Below are 22925 nucleotides of genomic sequence, written 5' to 3' on the forward strand. Positions count from 1 at the left end.
TATGGTAGTGGCTTTAAGTTGGAGCTTTGCAAATTTTTAACATGAAGTGTATTACAAAGTTCTCTGTGAGAGAATGGGACTAAGTGGGAAGCCTCTTCCAGTCCCTATATTCTCTATTTTATAAAAAAAAAACAAACAAAACCAACCAACCAACCAAACAAACAAACAAAACCAAAAAAAACACAAAAAAGCCCTAAAAGATACATTTTTTTAAAAGGGTATTAACATTCAAAGCATTTTTTGTTGTTGTACGTTCCTTCAGTAAAGCTTTGCAGCATGAAATAAATTCTCCATATACCTTTTAAGAATTTGTTTATTCCCACATGATTTGTGGTTTATATTGAAAATAAAAACTAGTCATGTTAGAGTAAGCTTCATTGTTTCATTTTTACAAAAATCTGAGCTTTCCAAATATATTCTGAAGTGGATATCCTTAACGAATAGATCTGGAAAAGATACTATAGAGAAAAAAAAAAAAAAAAAAAGCGCCTAGAAAAATAGTTCACAATTAGATCTAGGTTTGTTTCCTCTTCTTTCTCCCCTACACACAACATTTCATTGTACTCATGAAAAGAACAGAGTTTTGAAATTAGAATAGAATAGTTCCAGTAGGAAGGGCCAGACCAACAATGATCATCTAGTCCTACCAAAAGTTAAAGCATGTTATAAAGGGTATTGTCCAAATGCCTTTTAAACATTGACAAGCTTGGGTCTTCACCACTTCTAGAAAGCCTGTACCAGTGTTTGACTACCCACTTGGTGAAGAAATGCTTCCTAATGTCCAGTCTAAACCTCCCCTGGAACAGCTTTGAACCATTCCCACATGTCCTGTCACTGGATTCCAGGGAGAAGAGCTCAGCACCTCCCTCTCTGCTTCCGCTCCTCAGGAAGCTGTAGAGAGCAATTGAGGTCACCCCTCAGCCTCATTTTTCTCCTAATAATAGACACTAGGGAATGATACAGCAAAGCAAAGAATCATGTTATCTACTAGATCTTATATGTAATAGCACTTTTTCATGGTAGATTTGATTAGGGCAGTTAGAAAGAAAAAAGTTATTATCTTTATGTTAGTTTTTGCTCTGAAGTTTTAATTTTCAGTGCTCTAAACTGATTGGGAAAAAAAACCCAACAAACTTAGGAATTATTTTTTACAGATGTACCCATTTGATATTATTAGTTTGCATGATATTTTACTATAAGCCAGGAAATCACTATGCAGTGATATAAATATTTCTCCTGCAGCATGTCCTGCTGTTTTATTTTTGTACCCCTGTAAGGCTAATAAGCTACATGATATATTATTATCATGAAGTGATGGTGACACTCATAAGAGACGTATTTTGCCATTTATTATACTTGAAATCAAAAAATTTCCTTTACCATTAGTATAATCAACTATTGACTACAAAATCTTTATGGAACAAGGATAAAAAGTTCAAAGGTTTTCCAAACTTAAACAGCTACTGAATGTACCTAGAAATGAAAAAAACCCCAACCCATTGGTTTTCCAGAGAAGAAAGATATGTTATAAATTAATGCAATTTCCCCTTAATTTTTTCACACAGTATTAAAGAAAACAATACACATATTTAAAAAGTAATTATACAGTGTGAAGTTAACTCAAAAAATTATGTCATTTCTCAAAAAAATAATCCACATTGGAAATAAAGTAAGAGAGGAAAAAAAGAAAGGATTGGAAAATCTTAACACCTCAACAATATGCATACCCAGGCAATCTAAGATTATAATACTATGCACAGTACATTATTATTGCCTGCAATATCAAGGAGGAACAATCTGTTTCATATTCAGAATTCAATTTTGGAAAATGAATTATATATATATATATATAAATGAGGTTTAACTGAAACAAAATTTCTGATTTTTTTTTTTTTCAGAAAAAAAAAACAGCAAACAAGCAAAAACCCACACACTTTTAGAATGCTAATATCTCCTAAGAATTCAGGTTTCTTGTAAGGAAAGTAATTTTTTTCTTTTTTATCTTCTTTATTTTATTTACAGGTTTTTTACTACCCCTACTGAAGGATTAAAAAATACTATCTCGAGTATAGGAAAATCTTGTAAGTTAGTTTTAAAGAATTTTAAATGTAGAAGAGTAATTGAGCTTTCATCCATATGAAAATGGTTTTAATTTTTTTCACCAGGGCTGTGATCCTCTAAGCACTTCCATAAATAACTAAATAATGATAAAGAGGGTCATCGTAAAGATGCACTAGGAAGGGAAGCCTGTGTATTCTGGAATCAGAGCCCTATCTACCACTCAAGGAAAAGATATATTCTAATTCAACAGAATACACAAAATAGAAAAGCACTGCAGTGTACACTTTGTGCTTGAAATTATTAAAATCCATTTTCTTTTAAAAACTGCATAATGAAGCATTTAATGCAAATTTTTTCTTCTTTAAATTATGATTATTCTTAGCTAGCTGAACTTAACCTTTAACTGAATGTAACATAAATAATTTAAAATGCAAGATTTATGACACTTTAAAATGTAGAAAAAACATTAAGTACAATCCTAGTATAAATATAAAATGCCTTTTTCATTCTCTCCAGCTAAGGAAACTCATTTATTATAATTAATGCTGGAAAGTTACTTTTGTTGAAGTCATTCTCACATTAGTGGTTGTACTGTTGTCATATAATTATCTGCTGCAAGTTTATTTTTTATGACAATTTTAAAAATTAAAAAGCTACAGCTATGTTGGCTACTATGTTTCTGAAAGGTATGAAGAAGACATAGGATCTTTAAACTTATTAAAAACCCATACTGAGACATAAATCTACTTTTCTGAAGCACTGAGAGACTTATTCAGTAACACATGTCTTCACTAATGGCACTGCTTCTTGCTTTGAACTCCAACACTATCAGAGAATAGACTGCCACTTTTATCAGAAAGCTTCAGTAAATATTTTAAAGATGTCTACAAGTATGATTTAATATTGTCTTAATTACAGTGTTAGCTATTTCTTCATGTGTAACAAAAGGGTAATTATTCCTTAAGCCTACTAAAACATTCAGCAAAATAACCTGCATTATATTACTAGTAATTGTACTCCTATATATTACACAAAAAATAAGTTATTGTTTAACATTATCTAAAATACAAACACTTCTCCAAATTCTCCTTAAAACTACTGCATTGTATGAAGGAAAGGTCTTTCAGTAATGATGCTGGAGTAGTGGAATCTTTGTAAACTTCTCCGTGTCCCAGATACTAGATACACTTGCTAACTATAAAGAACCTCTTGGGGGAAAAAAACCCACAAACAACACAACAACAACAACAAAAAAAAACAGCAACGCTTGGGGAGGGTCAGAGCATCTCCATCTGAATTAAGCATTGCCAATTAACTTCTAAAATCAATAGGACATGGATGTAGAGTTTAGCTTATTTAATCCATTTTTCTCATCTCTGAGGGAAAATATTTATTTAGGAAAATTAATATATTGGGCCATATGAAACCACTATAGCTCCTTTTTCTTCGGCATTAACATATTTTTCCTTTGTGGACAATTGTATGCTTGGAAAACACCATGAATATAGAGATTCTTTAGATGATAGGAATAGTCAGGGTAAAGGTTCAGCTTAATCAAACTAAAACTTAGAAGCAACATACCTGAAAGTTGCAATTATCAACAGCTTTCCCCTGGATAAGCTCACTGGTCTTTATGAAGAACTTCCTATTAATTTTATGAAATGGATTTTGCATTTGTTCTGTAATTAATTTTTTTTTTCATTGTCTCACACTGACTGTGGCAGAGCTGAAAGCAGGACCTAGACTCTTCACATCCAGTATCTATTCCCATCCATGCTGTGAAATGAACTCAAGTCGAACTCAAAGGTGGAAACAGCTTTTTTCTTGCTGACACAGCATGATGCAACCCCATCCCCTGCAAAGATTAGTATTTGACTGAGTTGCTGATTAATTACTGATTAACGGTTTGCTTACCATTTGAATGAAGGTATCATTTCATTTTCTTGTAAATAATTTTCCAACTTATTTTTTAAAACCTGTTATTTCAAAGAGAAGCCTTAAAAGCATTTCTGTTTTCATTCTCTCATTTCACCAAAGGAAAGGTCTTTTCTAGACAGTTCTGCTAATGTAATAAAAATAGTTCTCTCTATTTATCTTTAGTAGTAACTGCAAAGATTTCAAAGGCTGTCCAATTTCAGATCTCAGAGAGAAGAGAATACACTAAAACTTCCATAAAACTCTTACCTGCTAAAAAGCTGAGGAATCCCAAAATAAATAGTTCTCTCTGTGCTTTCCTTATAAATAACTTTAAAAGCATCTTAACATTCGTCATTCTTTTCAGGTTGTATCCCAGTGATCAGGGACTTGAAAAGCACAGACGCTGCATATTTTCAGATAAAACAAAGCAGCACAACTCTTACTAAGGTCAGCAGCATTTTATGTAACGCTAAAAGAGAAAAAGTCACACAATTTCAGAACTGACTGTATACATAGCTAAGGCTGATTGAATTAAAAAATCTAAGTGTTCTTTTGCAATAGACACATGACATTATACTACAGCAAGAAAATTTCTGAGTACAATTATCTTTACTAATCATCTCAACGAACTGAGATTTTTCATCTATGCTTCATAGAGGAATGTCTTGTGGCACATACGGAAGTGCCAGTTTGCAGAATTTTTTTATTGTTGCTAAAGCCACATCTCAGAATTATGAAAAACACACACACAAAATGTCTAGCCTTTGGGTGTTAGTAATGAAGCACAGAAATATGAAAAATTGATATGAAAATATATGAAAGTAAATAAAAACTATCACAAATTTGTATATGTTTATATGTTATTTTGAGGTCAATCTGTTTTATGCTTGTTTTTCTTATGGAGGGTTTCCATGACTTCTGACATTAATATTCTACTATATATGTGAGCAGCTCAAGACTTGTAGGATATAGACTATGTGTTCTAGCATACAGTTAGTATTTGGTCCAATGTGTCTGTAATCAAATAAGCATAAAATATAACAAGTTTAGATATTTCCTACAATTCTATATCCCTACTGATAGCATTAGTTACAATCTAGTCATCCACAACCCATAAATAATGGCTTGTCTGGTTGAACAGATTCTACTTGCAGAGTTTTCACTATGTCTCAGTATAAAGTGTTAGTTAAGTGAAAAGCAGTTACAAAATATGGAGCCTTAAGGATGGAACTATACTGAGCTGTTTCAAATGGTTATAATTCCTTTCTTTACACAGATGTTACAGCAGTGTGGAAAAAGTTTTAATTTATCTCCTTATAGCTGAATCTCAGAAATACCGTATGGTGAAATACTTTATCCCTTGTGCAGACTATAGTTACAGTGGAAAAAAGTGTGACTATTGCAGCATTGTGTTAAGGAAATTTTAGTCCTGTGTGAGATGTGGAAAGGTAAGAATAACTCAGATTTAGACTGTCTAAATCAGTTTATGGTTTAATTGTTGTAAATGAGTAATTCCTTCAGGATTAGTAGTGAAAGAGACTACCAGGCAAGTCCCAGAAAGCCCTCTCTGTGCTTAAGACATTAGAGATTTGAGACCAGATTATGAGGTATAACACAGGGATTCTCTGTTCTTCAAGAATATGTCAGTAAACACAGCAAAATCATTTTTAAAGGCACTTTTAACGGGGTTCCTTCATGTTTCATTGTTCTCTCAAGAACTATTTGGAAACCATATTGCATACATTTATATGGTTATATATGTGTATTTATAAAATTGGACAAAGGTGATTATTTATCAAAGAAGTAAAGGCAGTGGGAAAATCAGAGCACAGTATGGTTTCCAGAGATGCTTGTGAGAGGAAATAGTGAACCAGTATGGTAAAAGTTAGGAAAAAAAGTACTTTCCGCAGGAGAGCACAATTGGTTGAAAATCTTCAGACTAGAATAAACAATTTGTTTATTCTATTCTGTTTTCCACTTTTTCTTGGCAGAAAGCAACTATTTATTTTCAGCTAATAGAATGGAAGTGCTCCTGAGTTCCACTACTAAAAAGTACCACTAATTTTCAGAAGGCAACAGTTAGTATCTTTTAATTCTAATAGCATTACAAAACCTCTTTATATCGGGGTGACCTGAAGTTGAAGAAGTCACTTCACTTAACATTTAAAATTAGGTTAACACAAGTGCTAGGAAATGCAGGAAACAATTTGTCTTTGAAACTTATGCTCTGACTAGCCTCCTTCATTACTATTCTGTTTAGTAAAATTATTTTAATCCATTTTTGAAATTCTATCCTAGGTAGATTTTCTATTCCCACATAAATCTAGTTCTGACGGGAAGTGCCAGGTTGTGAGTAGACAGAACACTATGTCCATGTTACAAAGCCAGCCAAGGTAGCAGCATTTGGCAGCCATTGCCATTCAGAGACTAATGGGCTTTGTATCAGATCCTTTTTTTCCTTAGTTGTTCATAGCTATCTTCTTTCCTTAGCTGACAGTCTCAACCAAGATGCTAGTTAATGTTCTGGGGGGCGTAAGCACCTCTCCAGTAGGTAATATTCTCCAAGTGCTAACTCATTTTACACAAGCCACTTAACTGCCACCTTAGAGTAATGACTTTCTATCACTACTGACCTGGGCTTAGTTCAATTCTTTTACTATTTATCTTCACAGTAATAAACAAATTTATCTTGTCAGTACGGTTTGTTTACTTAGGTCCTTCTGAAAAAGCACCTTCTAAAAGTCAGTTACACATGGCAGGAAAAACAACAGTACCAAAGAACTGTGTTAGAGAAACATCTCAGTTTTATAACTTCCTTCAGTTCTTCAGTTAATATAGCATTTATCAAGGAACTTCAGGATAAGGTCTTTATGTTTTGGAAAAGTTTTTCCACTTAAAATTCATAACATGAGCAATAGCATGTGGGATTCTACCTGGTAAAAGCTAAAGGCAATTGTGTTTTTTTTGAAGAGAAAAGCAAGAGAAAAATATTCACTTATCTGAACCTTTGGGGGCATCTTGAGTTTCTGTATTCTCCCATTACTATTTGTGAGATTAGATCTGACAGCGTCTCACATTTCCATACCTATGCTCCCAGTAAGTGAGCCATGCCTCTAAGGAACTTCCTTTGTTAGGAATGGTGCTCTGTGGCAGTATAGAGCCTGTCCTCTGTACTGCCATTTATAAAATCTAGTCTGTATTCCTCTGACTCAGGCTACTTTGCTTCATCAGGGTCTGCGCGTGAGCTAGCTTCTTAGGCCATTGTTATTTCCCAAAGCTTAATTCTGCAGATACGGCCATTTCTAGTGTAGGTGGAAACAAAGTAGGAAAAAACAGTTCTACTCATGCCCTTTGCACACTGTTGTCAAGTCCCTCAGATCAAAAAAGACACAAAGACATTTTGGTACAGATTAAAATTTGATACTTTTTTTTCCTATCACCCTTTTCCCTCCACCCTTGATGTCATCCAGGTAGAGAGCTATGGTCAGAACAGATTTTACACTCTCTTCTGGGGAAAAAGAAAAAAAAAAATAACATAGGGTGTCAAAATTATTAAATCCTGTTTCTCTTTCAGGTTTTCTCAGGCCCATGATAGCTGTTAAAATCTGAAAGTGCCAGCCAGAACATCCCTAGAGTAGAATCAAAGCCCATGCTGTTTCCTTCCTTTGCCAGTTACTGTGCAGGTTACCTGCGTACTGGCAAATGGATCAATCATCATTTTTTCAGCTCCAGGACAGATTCAATATTTTCCTATATGCTTTACATGTAATTAAAAAATTTCTATCATCATGCTATTACAAACTTTCAGTAAACATAAAAGCTTTTGGTACATAATTTCAAGCAGAAGATTTCATTTTAACTATCTTTGCTCACTTCCCCCAAAACATTTTAACTGAATAACGAAACTGCATTAAATACAGTATCTTAATCATGCTGTGGGGCATGGAATCAGACATTGTCAAACTCAACAAAATTACCTAGACTGCTTCTGTTTTAAAAATCAGCATAGGCAATAATGTCACTCATGGTTGCTCCTCTTCTGCCCATTTAACCTTTCCTGCCCCTGGAAACCACTAGAAACCTAGAAAGCAACTGAAGTTAACTATTTTATTACTCATTTATGTACTTGAACTGTGGCTGTGTATTAGACATTAAAACAAACACATTTCCAGAGCTGGCAAATCTACTGCCATATCACAATAATCCCTGTATTATTATTGCAATTCATGGTAGAATATGAAAAGAATGCTAGCACAAATTATGTGATTCAATAGCATGGAATTATGGCCACTGCTAATGTAATTAAAAATTTAAATATATTTATAAAATAATAATTTTTACATATATAAGTTAATTTCTCAAATATTCTGTTAAAGAAAACAAGAAGATTTCTATTCTCCACTTAGAGAATAGAAGTTTCTATTATTAGCTAAACCAGCAGAGAGCAAAATTACATCAGATATCTTTGCCTTCTCTCCATAATGAAAGCTTGCAATGTCACATTCCACTGATGAATGTTACTTCACCATCTCATGATAATGTAAATGTCATTGCACTGCCCCAAAAAGGGACAGATTCTCATCTTCAAAGACAATATGAAATAAATGTAAGGAAAATAACCATACATAAGAAAACATTTTACAGTGCAGTTGAAACAGTTTAAGGATAGCAGGACAGCTGGACACCAGTACCACATACATGTCTGTTTCTTGAGATTCAATTTAAAAAGCCTTTTCCCAAGATTCCTCTATGGACACTACTTGTTTTTATAGCACTGTTACAATGTCAGAAAAAGACAAATCCTTGGATCAAGAAAACAAATCTGCCGTAAAACCATAAGAAAGAAACCCACCTTGGTGCAAGCTTGTCTTATACCTTGTTCACATGAAATTTTAGATATGATAAACTTTGTTTTTACCTCCCTTGTTGATGAAATAATGGAGATTGCTTAGTAAAAGAACAAGTTCTCCTGCAGGCCTCTTTAGGGTTGATTTGTTTCTTAGATATAGCCAAATACAGGTTAAGACAAGCAAGTTGGGAAAGCTGGTATGGGCACATCTGTTTAGTTGCAAGAGAGCACACAACCACTGAAAGAAATTAATTCCATCAATATTGTTCTTCCTTCACTGTCTTTGCATTTTACTTCTTCTATCACCCAAATAGCTATTTACACTTATGTCTTAATTGCAGTTCTTTTATATGGTAGAATGATACACAGATTTGAATCATGTATTAAAAAAATATATTTTTTTAATTATTTACTTTATTTTTTTTTAGACTTACTGAGAGATGTGTTTGTTTTTTCCATAGTTCTTAAAGTCAGTATTAGAATGGACAGTTCTTTTAAACATGAATGGATTACTCATGGATTAATCCATTTGATGTTATTCGAAGTTATATTTGAATCCATAATCAAAATTATTTCTAATACTATGTTCCAAGTTAACTGCGATATAAGGTTTGAAATTAGTATTATTGGAATTTAATACTCCAGCCTAAATTAAAAAACAAACAAACAAAAAAATGCCCACCCTAACCTTATAACAGGAAGATTATTAAAATACATTTTCTCCTGTAATAAATATGACTTTGTTTTTATCTGTACATAAAAATTATGTTAGAGCCTAAAATCCTTTTTTTTGTCCTTGATGGTGGCTTTGTTATTGTAAATTAATTTACTAATAAATTGGTAATATTTCTTAAAAATCTTAATATTCATCTTGTTCTAGCATATACCATGATTATTTTTCTAGATATTCAACTATTTGACACTCACATTGAACACTATGTTTCCACTGAGGCAAAAAAACACATATAGTGATACCATAGTAATACTCAGAAATACTTAAATGTCTGAATTTATATTATGCTGGCCTTGAAATCCTCCTGTTATTAAAGAAATTGTTACTTTTCTTTGCAAAGCAATTATCTCCTATAAAATAGGACTTTCAGAACTCTAGATGTCACATATTATACTGGGGCTTCTAATTCTTTTAATACCATTCTGTAGATTTTGGCATACTACCCTGATATTAATAATTGTTAAAATACATAAGAAATGCACACAATTGTTTTCGGTCTTTGTTTTTCAGACCTTATTTATTTCTGTTTTTCTGTATACATTATTTACTGTTCTAAGGAAATGAAATAATAACAGAAAAAAGTACTTCCAGAGACAACAGCAAAGATCATTATGGGTACAAAGTAAAACATTCTTATTAGAAAATTCATATCTACTGGTCCCTAACCAGGTTAAAAAGTTTATTTTTCCTTTGTCTAATCCAAGACTAATTGGGCACACAATCACTTTAAAAACCTTGTTAGAAAAAAAGAAGTTTTAATAGTCGTATGCACTCTAATAGAAACTGGACAAATTTGGATGTATAAATCCATAAATGTTATTAAATTCACTCAGAGAATCTGAGCCACAAACTGTTGGTATACACAGAAAAATACCTGAAAGATTAATCAGTTCATCTGCCCTGTTATAGTCTTCTCTGAGCACCATATTTTGGCTACCAGATGATCATTGATCTGACCCTATACATTGGCTGGGTTTCCCATACATGGGATTCATTAATAGATCTGCGGAAGGCTGCCACACAGGAATACTGCCAGGACCATGAACCTCTCCAGATTACGATTAGACTTGAAGAATTAAGTTATGTAGCAACTAGGTATGCAAACTTACTGTTCTAACTCTGGATTCACACACTGGCAGGTAAAAAAAAAAATTCCTACAGGAAAAATTTTTGAGTTGCTTAGATAAGCTACAGGCTGAAAAATGTAATATTGAAGTTTTGGATCTAAAAAGAAATGCAACATTAAGTTATTTTAATAATTTTTATACATTTTTCTATATTTTGTTATAGAGAACTTTACATTTTACAAATTTTTATTACAAATCATATTATTTTAAAAAGAAACAAAAGATAACACTGTAAGAAGTTACTTTAATTAAACGTGAAAATGCAACGACTTACAAAAGTAGTGTATATATCAATAACTTTGGGTAATACCCATCTGTTCTGTATACTTGCATTCCACTTTTACTCAGTCTTAACATAACGAGGGTAGTTAACATTTACATTTTTGTTTTGGGGCACATGCCAGTTTAATACGCTTGAGATTTGAATTTGTTTGCAGATTTTCAAAAACAGATCTTTGTAAATGTTATGACTCCCTTAGGTTCAACTGTGTGGCCAATCAGATGTGCTCTTGTCCATTCAGTTCAAGTACACCAATTAGAAATACAGTCAGATTTTTGTTCTGAATCAATAATTCATACTTGATATTTTTAAAAATGCACTCAAAGTAAAGATACAGTTTTTTCCCTTAATTTCGTCAATCTTTTTTGCCCATAGGAAAACTACTCCAGGTTTTATAACATGAACCCAAAACATCAAACTTTTAGAAGGGAAAAGAAGTAAGACTATGTATTTTATAAAGGTAGTATATAATAAAATACTGACATTTTCTGCAATGGTTATTAAATAAATAAATAAATAAATAGAACAGTAGTTGGGAACCAGCAGTAGAGAACAAAATGTATTTCTTACTGAAATAGAGAAGAAATACCCCTATAAAGGACTTCTTTTGGTTCTTCATTATACTTGAAAATTATAAGGGACAGAAAGATCTAATGTTGTCCAGGAAACTGAAGAAACTGTCATTAAATACAAACAGAACTGGGAAAACACAGCATGCTGAAAGGGCTCCTCTGAACTGACAAAAAATAAATTTCCGTTGACTATCTGCATTAGATTTTTTTCCAGAAAAGAGGCTGCTGTGGATGCAAAGGTTTCTAAATATTCCATTCATAAACCAGATGTCTCTTCTTCCTTGAGTCTGTAAATTTTGGAATGCATTTTGTCCTCCATCTACATTCAGGACTCTGACAGTATCAAAGGGAGTTCTGCAGTCTGCATCAGTGGGAGGCAGCCTGAGCTAGCAGCTGGCACAGAGGACTTGGACAAAAGCCTAACTCCCTCCACTAAGTCAATAGCAAAACCCTTATCAACTTGACTGCAAACTGGAAGTTGCTGTCCAAATGATTACTTTTTGAGGGGTGGGAAGATGAAAGATCAATTCATAGCAAGACATGGGACATACTGCTTGGCTTTCTGATGATTTAGTTCTCCACTTCTCAGTTTAGTATGTTCTTTCATATCCACCTCAGTGAACTGATTTGAAATTCGTAGATAATGCAGGTTATGTAACTGCAGCTATCCAGCTCTCATGAGTATTTGCGGCAAGACCTGACTCACCAATATGTGTACATGTGTGCACACCCACATGCACATACAAACCCTTCCCTTACTGCTTCATTCTAACAGATATAGTTGCAGGAATGGTTCTTTAAGAATCCAAAATCTTTCTCTGCTTTCAAATTATTGATTAAAAACTGATGGGACGTAAATATGGACTTCCTTTTTTAAAGGTAATAAAGCTATGTTTTAGTAAATAGCAGTTCAAATTGTGTGATATCAATATACTGCTTTTCAGATTGGTAAACAGTTCTTGCCATAGGTATTTGCTTTGTAAGAGCAGGATAATAAAAACAGGAATGGAGAAAGAGATCTTGTAATATAGCTTAAAGTCATATGCTGTTCTTCAGGATGAAGCACAAAGGCAACTAGAGCAAATACAATAGGAAAGTGACAGAGTACAGCATCAGAAATAACAATGCTATTCAGAAAATCAGAAAAACGCTAAATAATTTGTTAGCTTTGTTATCAATGTGTAGGGGTGGATTTCCAATACAGAAATATGCATTCCTTCTTTGATACTAGCAGCTCCAAGCATATGTTCTCTGAGCAGCCAAAATCCTGATCAAGCTGGAAATAATTCATGGTACTCAGGTACACTTCATGAATAGATAGCACACAAAAGTTGTTGGCATTTCTCCAGACGGTCATGGAAAATAAGAAGTTAAGGAAAGAGGATATAAGCAATACACTATTCCAGCAGCTTCAGTGAGAGTTATTTCTGCTCACAGTTGCCCTGTATTTGGTCCTTTACTTTGCCTTATGCATTTGAAGTAAAATGTAAACACAGAATAGTAGATAAGACACAATAAATCTTGGTGCAATGACATATAAGGCACAACCTAAAATAATTGTTCATCCTTCCATAGCATGTTATTAACATAGCAAAGTAAAAATATGTATCAGCACTAGAAATTTGTAACAGTCAAAATATACTTCCCTCATTTCTATTGTAAGTACACATATATAACAATTCAAAATGCAAGTAACTCGTAAAGAACAAATAGCATACAATTTTGAAACTTAAAGTATTACTGTGCATAAAAGTTAGCAAACCACATATTCCTCTGCTGAAGAAACTCACAGACATATGTCAAAAGGTCATCTAAAGGAACATGGTAAAAGATTAAAAAGGAAAAAAAATCAAAGAGGAAAACAGCCAGTGTTCTTCCCAGCTAGGGTCGCTGCCTTACATAAGGCTACACTAGTGTAACAGGGACCCCTGCACAGTGTGTCTTCTTAGGAACTGGTTAGGGTGTGTGTATCTCCTCTTATCAAATGGCTTTTTACAGATCTTATCAAAATACTACATTTTCAAAACAAACTGGTTCAGCACGTAATCCATCACTGAATATGCATGTGTTCCAAAACATTACTCATATATGTTACCAGGTTTATGGAATCCAGAGTTCATGCTGTGCTTAATTATAGTTAGGATTTATCAGAAACAACAATAAGAATTCTTATTGTATGTAGTATATAATAATTTCTGCAGTGCTTTCTGGTATTTTGGGTTCATGCATGCAGGGTAACATTTAAGAAAAAGTGGATGTAGCAGCATTGAAAGAAGAAACAAACCAAAAAAGGAACTATTAACACATAATCACTACACTGAAAATCTTTACTGACTCAACCTCTCAGATGGACTACTTATGTTAACATTTTCAGGACACAGTTTTAAAAACAAGATTATTCACATGCAATTATAGGACTGTAATTCAAGAAAACAGAACATCTAAAGATAATGGGAACTGCAAAAGTACAGTAATTCTATGGAATAAGTCAATGAATGTCTGGTTTGCAATGTTTACAATAAGGACATTTAAAAGACCTCAAAACATTAACCTAAGTGATTAGCACTGTAAAAAGCTAAAGGGAAATGGATTATCTAAACATGGATTCTGTAAATTAATGGCTACTTTATTTCATTTTTTTAACACTTTGGTCCAAAGAACAGATTAATATTCTATTTTACAAGTAAAAGAGAGAATGATCCTATAGATAAAATTAATTACACTTATTAATTATCAAAATTCCTTTCACATTTTCAAGTCATCATCTCACATACCATGAATGCCTTCTCTATATTGACAGTGGAAACTTTGACACAGTCTAAATCTAAAATTACTGAGAATTCAGCATTATCAGACTAAATGAACCAAGACAATGCACTTTTCTTCCCTGCCTCTTAGATCTTCATGTGTCAGCCACAGTGTAATTTACCTAGTGATTTCTTTGCAGAAGTCAAGTAACAGAATCACAAAAACTCTGAGCTCCTCTTCAGGCTCTACCTCCTACTTCCTCCGTGATTTCAGGCATGTCACTTAATCTTTCTTTACTCTATTTCCTCTGTAAAAATGGACGCTGTAAACCATCTTACTTTTCTTCTTTCACAGAGATGACTACTGTTTTCCAGCCCTTACATATTTGATACTGAAACATGGGCTACTTGAAAACACTATGCTGCAGACCAAAGATATGTTCATGTAGAAATATCTGAGCTAGCTTTAATGCAGGTATCTCAGGTGTGGCATATAATCTAATTATGATGGCATGGAAACAAATCTCCAGGGAAGAACAAGTGAGCCAAAATCTATGATGCTGCATTTTCACCACTATAGGTACTCTAGCTAAATTAAACAAAACATAAAACTTACTAGGTCACTGCACGTATAAATAAATAGTAAGCATACAGAGATCTGGTGGGGGGAAATAAAGGAATGAAATCTGGGGAATCAAAAATTAATATAATTAAATATTTACAAGAAGGCTTTAAGAAACATAAGAGAGACCTGACAGAACCAGGTGAATGGACATGAAATAGAACAACATAAAGGTCTGCTTAGAGATCATATGTGTAATTAATAACATAGGAATTAATATGAGAATGCTGTATTGTCCATGCCTCAAATGGTGAGAATACCTCTCCATCTATCCCTACCCACATTAGAAGAAATAGAGGTTCATGGCAAGAAAAAAAATAACAGATATATGATGATCAAAGACTGAAAAAAATTGGGAATATATATAGTTCAGAGGAAAGATAAATTCTAAGAAAGCCTAATAATCCACAGTATTTAAAAAGTAAAATGGAATACATTCATGCTCTTTCACACATAATGATAAAAAGGAACAGTCACTAAAACTGTTAAATAAGAGAAAAAAAGCAATAAAAAATAAAACAATTTTGATAGCCTTCAGAGGAATTTCCTGTTGAGAGATAGCCTTCAGGCCAGTGACTTGAAAAGGGTTAATGACTTATGATAAATTAGGTTCTTCATTATTATTACTATTTAGAAAACCATAATTTAAAGCACATGCTGGCCGTTAAGTGAGTAGGATAGATCATTCTGGTTTTGTTTTTTTACTTTTCCTCTGAGATACGTGGTATTAAGCATTGTCAAAAACAGAAGACTATTACTAAAGACCAGGAAACTAATTTACCATGTTAATGTCTTTACACATACATATATAAATGTAATAAAAATGTTCTCGAGAAAAATACTGTGCAATTTACGTTAAGAAAGTGCCATTCTAACAGCAAAATTAGAGAAGAAGGCTGCACATATGAGCAGAATTTCCTTGTAAGGAAAGCTCCAAGGGCAGGGGCTAAATTAACTCAGAAGTTACTTCTGGTTCTGCAGATTTCACTAATTAACAAGATCTTTGCATACTGAATTTTCACAGTCAATCTGCTAACATATTTTTTTCTTCTCCCCCCCCCCCCCCCTCTTTTTTTTTTTCTGCTGCATCTGACACCACAGCTAATCATCAGAACAAAACTTCACTCTACATCTGACAGTCATGTTGGTTGGTAAGTACTATACATCCTATTCTAAGAAAACCAGCCACTCTGCCCTTTATTGTTTTTCTTTCCAGCATTTTATCCTCACCTGAGAAAATAGAAAGAGGCTCTTACCAGCAAATAGAAAGCTGAATTTCCTATTTACTCTGTGAACTCAAACTTCTTACTTTTGCCTTAACTGCAAATTTTTTGTTTTCCTTAGTCATCTTAGTTTGTAAAAAAAAAGCATCAAATGTATCAGAAGGTTTAGCATACCGTGCTGAAACTTATTATTTCAAACTTTAAAATGAAAGGAAATCCAAAGCAATTAGTTATAACTGCATTGTTTCACACCAACTGAAATTAAATGCTAAATATTTGAAGTACTAACAACTAAAAACTAAGATAGCTTTCAAAGTGCTGTTTCCATGGAAAATTTGCATGAAAATCCAGTATAAATTCTGATTAAAACCTAACCAAGCTAAACACTGCAGATTACCTAAATTCCAATTAAATGTGACAAATGAACACTTGACAGATTTCAATTCCAATTCTATTTCTGTCAGAATGATCCATTAACATTGAAGATTACATTATCAGAATTTGAACAATACAGTTGTGCTTAAAATAGTTAAAATACAAGTGGACTTCATCAGATCACAGAAAACTGTCACTCAAACGTCATATTCTACATATACGAAGGAACAAGGGTGCATGCCATCCTGTTCTGTCATTATTTATAGATCAATGTTAACAAAAATTTCTGGAGGCGGATGACATGCCACTGTTGAAATCTTGTTTTTTAAAATGTGACAGGGAAATCCAAAAGTCTGTAGAGTATAATTTTCATCACAATGTCACCCACCTTTCAAAGGCCTCAGTTCAAGGTTTCATAAAGGAGAATGAACTCCTGATTACTATGCACGCCCTAACATGCAATTTTTTTCATGGCAATTTTTTTTTCATTCACTTTTTCATGGAATAATATATTTGTGTATTTCTACATTTCTCTCTATTCTATCTATACAATAGTATTTTTAAAACTGAATCCAACAAAATCATCCTACCAAACATAAACTATAATCTTTTAAAAAATCAAAGTAATGTCTAAAATACTTTAATTATTAGAAAGCAATGTCAGTTTACACATCAACACAGAAACTTAAATAAACTGGTTTGCTTTAATTTTTGACCCCACCCAAGCACTCTTCGTTTTTGATTACACTTCAGTAAGTGCAATGATTTTCATTGGCTATTGAATATATTAAAAATTATATCCAATTCTGGCTCTACAGTTTTCCTACTATGGTTCAGGCATGCTCCATGTTAGCATACTTTCTGAACTCGGATTTTAATGTCTAGCAATCTACTACACTGCTGTATGTCCAGGGGAATTAACATATTTAGTATCATTACCTTAACCACAAATCTCACTACAAAACAGAAAATAAAATCATCCCAATTTAGGTAAAAAGTCTAGATTTTTTTTCTGACATTTTTCTAGTAATATCAGTATCACTTTCTGCCCTACCACACACCCAGAAAAATGAAATGTCAAGAGACAGATTCATATAAACAACCAAGGAGAATATATAGACATACAATTATACACATACATAACCTAATATATCTTCTTTTTAAATGGGTAATACCATCTTCCTTTTTGGTCAATTAGTCATTTGCTGTTTGGATATACATTATAGGCATATGTAGACTGCTGCAGCCATTCTTTAGTCATACATACTAGATTTGGTCATATGATGGGGAATAACATACTTTTATTGGGTCAATGTGTCTATCTCAGGAAAGACAAAAACCCAAGAACAATTACCCAGTGCTGTAATCTCTGAAAACCTGAAACATGCACTTAGCCAAACTAACTTATTCATTCTATAACAGAAAATATACCACCCTTCTTGCATATACCCACCAACTCCAATTGGATTAGCAAACCCATTATTTCTTTGGTTATCAAAAATCTGTACATTTTGACACATAATAATTTATTTTATTGTTTATGGGCAAATGAAAAAAACAATTAAGTCAGTGTCTGACTTCACAAAATTTTAGATGAAGGCCAATAAATGGAGAACAGTAAAACATTCAGGTTTTATGAAATACCTTTCAAACTGAAACTACTTTTTAAATTTCTAAATAGTTTTAGACTGAAAGAAAAACGAATCCTGATATTTATGTTACCTTTATTGTTCAATAGCTGGAGAAATACTATAGAATAAATAAGGATTCAGCATTTTCCCCTTCCATATAAATAGATACTGAATTTAAATGAGATGTTCTAAAAGTACTGTACAAAATAAAGTGTGAGGAGAAGGAAAGTCATGTTTTTCTTTTCTGTACAATGAAAAATGAACTTGACACTTGGTATTATTTTGAACATAGTCTATATAACGTTTCTGGGGAAACGGGAATTCTCTACAGTAGGGGGTTTTAATCCTACTTTCTTTTGCTGGTGCTGCATGTATTACATTCTGGGAAATTACCTAAGTAGTTGTTGAACCAAAAATGGAAGGAAAAGAGAATACATGTCCTTAATAGTCTTTTATCTAAAATGAAAATTTTGGAATTTAATTCAATTACCATCTTCCCAGCCCTCTACTCGCATTTTTTTTCAATGTTTTAACTGTTTCTGCAGTAGTTTTTAAATCTCATAAAGAAAAGAAATTGTTGGTTTTATTAGTAGTGTTATGTTCCATTATTTTGTATATCTGCATTTTAACAAACTTTAAAATAAAATAATTAGAATTTTAACTATTTAAATATTTTTTTAGAATTTTTTTTGGACTGACCTTTCACAAGTCTACTTAGTATCACTTGCTAGTGAGATTATGTGTGTGAATGTCGTGTTTGCCCCTACCATTTTCCATATGCTCTGCCTCACCAACACTGCCATCCGGCGTAGTCCTTTCGTAGTTGTCCTCTGGGAGTGGAAGGGCACCCAGTCTTGGCCCTGATGAACTCTTACTGCTTGGTGTTTCTGACTCCTCCAGACCGCTGTCATAGCAACTCTGCAATGACCCTTGATGCGGGTCCTGAGGCTGACTCACAACAGAAAACGTCACTCTACGAAATGGCTGCAAGAGAAAAGATTCTGAATGTCACTGAAAAGTTCAGTCTTTGAACAACTGATTCTCAAAACATGACTTAAGCAAACTAATATTTTAACATTTACCAATTATACAATTTTGTCTAAATTACATCAAACAGCAAGTACAGTCCTTAAAAGGCCAATGGACAGAGTATCAGTGGGTTTTTACTGTGATATACAGTCCAGAACCTTCACGCAGTTTTGCATAACCTCCTTTCAAACGGCTGCATGAGCTAAGAAAGCTGGCTTATAATTATTTATAAATTCTCTACAGTTTCTTTTTAACGCAATAGTAATAATTTGAATGGAGTTTATATCAGACTGCATAAAGGTACTTGACAGTGTGTGTACGTGTAAGACTGCGTGGGTGGGTATAAATGCTCACCTGTAAACTATACCAAGGGTATTAACAACATAGCAGCACACCCATCAGCCTTTTGTAAAATCACTTCCTGTGGTTTTGAAAGCTAGTTGACATAAGAAAGGAGAGAAAAAAAGAAGGGGGGAGTGGGGGGTGGGGGGAGGGTTCAGTCTCTTAGCTCCTTTGCCATAAAATTCAGTGCCTGGAGACAGGGTGTGTTGCCAGCTGACTTAATAAAGCCTTTAAAGTACTGTGAGCACAGCTGACACCACATGTTTCCACTGGGACTATACAAACATAGATTGTTAGAGATTTGTATTCATTCAAAACGACAGATATTACTGTTGCTCTGGAAGCCTACACACTGATCCCTGGCACCAGTGAGCATCCCAGGAAGTAGGAGAATCGATCCTCCACATTTCAGAGAACACTGAGGGCAGGTGGGATTTTTGGTAAGAAACTAGGAGATTCTCCTACGATTTCAGCTATACTAAAGCAGCAGTGATACATTTCAAATAATTTAATGGTACATTTGCAAAAACTTACTGTTTGCAAGGCGAGAAAACCACAAAGAAATGTATGATGTTCTAGATAGAACCTTCTAAACCAAACACCAACAGATCCATTTTATAAGACACTATGCAGACTTTCCTATGCTTAAAATGTGAGGGAGGTCTGAGAATGTTGCCCACCTTTGGATTCAGATATGTTTCAAGCCCTATGTTAGAACAAGACACAGGCATACATCACCCCCACTGGCACCTCTGGTCATTAGAGGGTGGAAACATATATGTAGGCAAGAAGGGAGGAAACAGCAACTCCAACCGTTTACACAAGCCCTGAAGAACAGAAGTCCACAATAGATTTATAAGTAGAGGGGTGGGTGGAGTTTCAGTTAGAAATTTTACAATTTGTTTTGAAGACAGAAAGTTCTGAAGATATAATCAGTGCTGCTGATAAATAGATTGGACTACAAGTATAAAACTAAGTTTTCCTGGCACAAGTAGATCAAAAGTTTGTAAATGTGAGTGTTGCTAGAAATATGAGGAAATTCTAAAGGAAGAGTCATAGTATTCTCATGGTGAGTTTTTGACCTTTCAAAGTTTCCTTCTTCAGCTGCAAAGTGCTTTTATACCAATTTAATTTAGAGCTTTGCATCATGTCAAATGCAAGGAGAGGAGCAAAACAAAAGAATGGAGAGCACAATAATGCATATTAAAAGAGCACATTGATATTAGTGTAGAGTTGCTGCTCCTTTCACTAATGTGGAAACAGTAGAAAGCATAGAGAAGGATTAGAATTCCTATGTTAAGACACTTTATGTACAATACACAATTTGAATATCTTTTCCCCATAGATGCTCAGTAACATCTTTCCCCTCCAGGAGTATTCAGAAGGAATACCTTTGTTGAGCTGCACATGAATTCTAAAAGCTTTCCTACTGGTTCTGAATCATGCAGGAAGGATAAAGTCCTTTTGCAGTAGTCTATCCTTCAGAACATCTGTGCCATTTGTATCATATTTTCATATTTCAACAATAGCTTGTGTATGGTGTTATTGGTAATTTACACACAAGTTAATTCCCTTAGAGAAATAACTGAATAAATGTAAAGAAAGGTAAAGTGTCTTTATCTAAGCTAAGGTTTTAGATGTGAGCAAGTAATTTTCTATTTCTCTTTTAAAAAAAACCAAACAAACAAAAAAAAACAAACAACAAAACCAAACAACTTATGGAATTAGTGATTTCCCTTCATGTGCTTTCCACAGACAGATTTCTAAGTATATAAAAAGACGTCAGACCAAGAGAGTATTTCAGATCTTGTAAACAGACAGTTGTTTCCTTCCAATTCTCTGCAGACTATACTCAGATCACTTTAGAATACTTCCAAGTTAAGGTTTCACTAGTCCAGTAAAGTTTATTATTCTCATTACACTGACCAGACTCAAAGGATCTTACCACTGTCTTGACACTGAAGTTACATTTATTTCTTCATATTACTACCATGTCAGGTGACCAGCTGCCATTCCTGCTTACATTAAAAATGAAATATTTTCGTGTGGAAAATATGGATTAACTATTTTCTAAGTATGCCAAAGTTGCTAGTACAAGCTAAATTGTACTTCTACTATTATTCTGGAAACAGGTCAGGGAACTGCCTAAGGATGTAAGAAAAGAAATGTCTCTTCACTCACACTCAACTCATTGGTGCAATGCCCAGGTGGATCCTAAGATCAAATTTTGCATCCTATCAGTCGTACTGATTTGAACAGTGCTGTGTTTCTAGGTCACAGCCAGAGCTACCATTCCTCTTGCTTGTTTCCCAGGCTGCGTACATTTCTGTACATATGACATCCTTGAGGTGGACTCTCTTTCACCCTGTGTTGTTATTCTAGAGGTCTATCTTGAACCCACCAGCCTGCACCCTTTTGCTGTCTATCCCTGCCCACCACTTCCTTACTCATCTGTGTGTTGTAATTTCCCATCATGGCCATATCTAGTTTAAAGCTCTCCTCACAAAGGATGCCCAGCCTGGTGGCAAAGATCCTGTTACCAGGTTTGTCAGGTGGATCCTGTCTCTCCCCAGATGTCCTTAATGCTCCAAAAGGGGGTTGATTTGTCTAAAAGCAAAATTTCTGTTCAACAGGACTTACCTGCTCCTTCCCAGGCCTTTCACTGTTGGGACTGAGGAGAAACCATGAAGCCCCATGTGCCCTTCGCCCACTCTCCTTAGAACCATGTAGTGACCCTTGATACAGTCAACATCAGTTACAGTGCCACTAGTGCCCATGTGGATGAGGAGCAGCAGATAACAGACCAACTAGTGAATAAGCCTCAGGAGTCTCTGCAAGGCTTCGTGTATCTGAGAACCTGGCACATTGCAAACCTCCTTAAACAGCAGTCCAGGTCAGCGGATGGGGCCTCCACCCCCTTAGAAGAGGGTCTATCACTCTGATGCTTCCTCAGGCAGAGTTTCCACCTACTGTGTACAGCCAGGGCACTGACCCTATTCCGCAATTGCAAACCTGCAGATGGAAGAGCCATCTGCCCTATGCTTCAAGACATCACAAACCTACAGTCTTCCCTGTCTTGGGAGTCTCTTCAGTGAGCCCACCCTCTGGCTAGTCCTCTTCCCATGCAGTCAACGGGTTCAGGCTACATGGGTAGTATATAGATATATGTATGGGTAAATGTGTGGGTATATATATTATACTGGTATGCTAAACAGTATCCAGTGAAAATAAATTTATAGGCCTGCACAGAAGAAATCTGTTTTCAATTAAAATAGCTGGATATATAAGGAATATCCATATACTAGTTGTTGACGGGAAACTATGTTGCTTTAAAGTAAGATCTAGTGTAAATCATACAGCTTATCTTTGAAAAGATATAGTAAAATATATTGTTTTGGAATCACACAGACAAGCAAG

General features: G+C 34.2%; 1 protein-coding gene across 1 annotated transcript in view; it reads right to left on the minus strand.

Moving 5' to 3' along the window:
• The window catches only part of PCDH7 (protocadherin 7), a 283205-nt gene that overhangs the window by 127738 nt on the left and 132542 nt on the right, over positions 1–22925 (minus strand). The window contains 1 exon segment of the mRNA XM_055795257.1: positions 18905–19121. Within this exon segment, the coding sequence (XP_055651232.1) occupies positions 18905–19121 (217 nt within the window).

The sequence above is a fragment of the Falco peregrinus genome, chromosome 2 (genome assembly GCF_023634155.1).
Source record: "Falco peregrinus isolate bFalPer1 chromosome 2, bFalPer1.pri, whole genome shotgun sequence".
Classification (NCBI taxonomy): domain Eukaryota; kingdom Metazoa; phylum Chordata; class Aves; order Falconiformes; family Falconidae; genus Falco; species Falco peregrinus.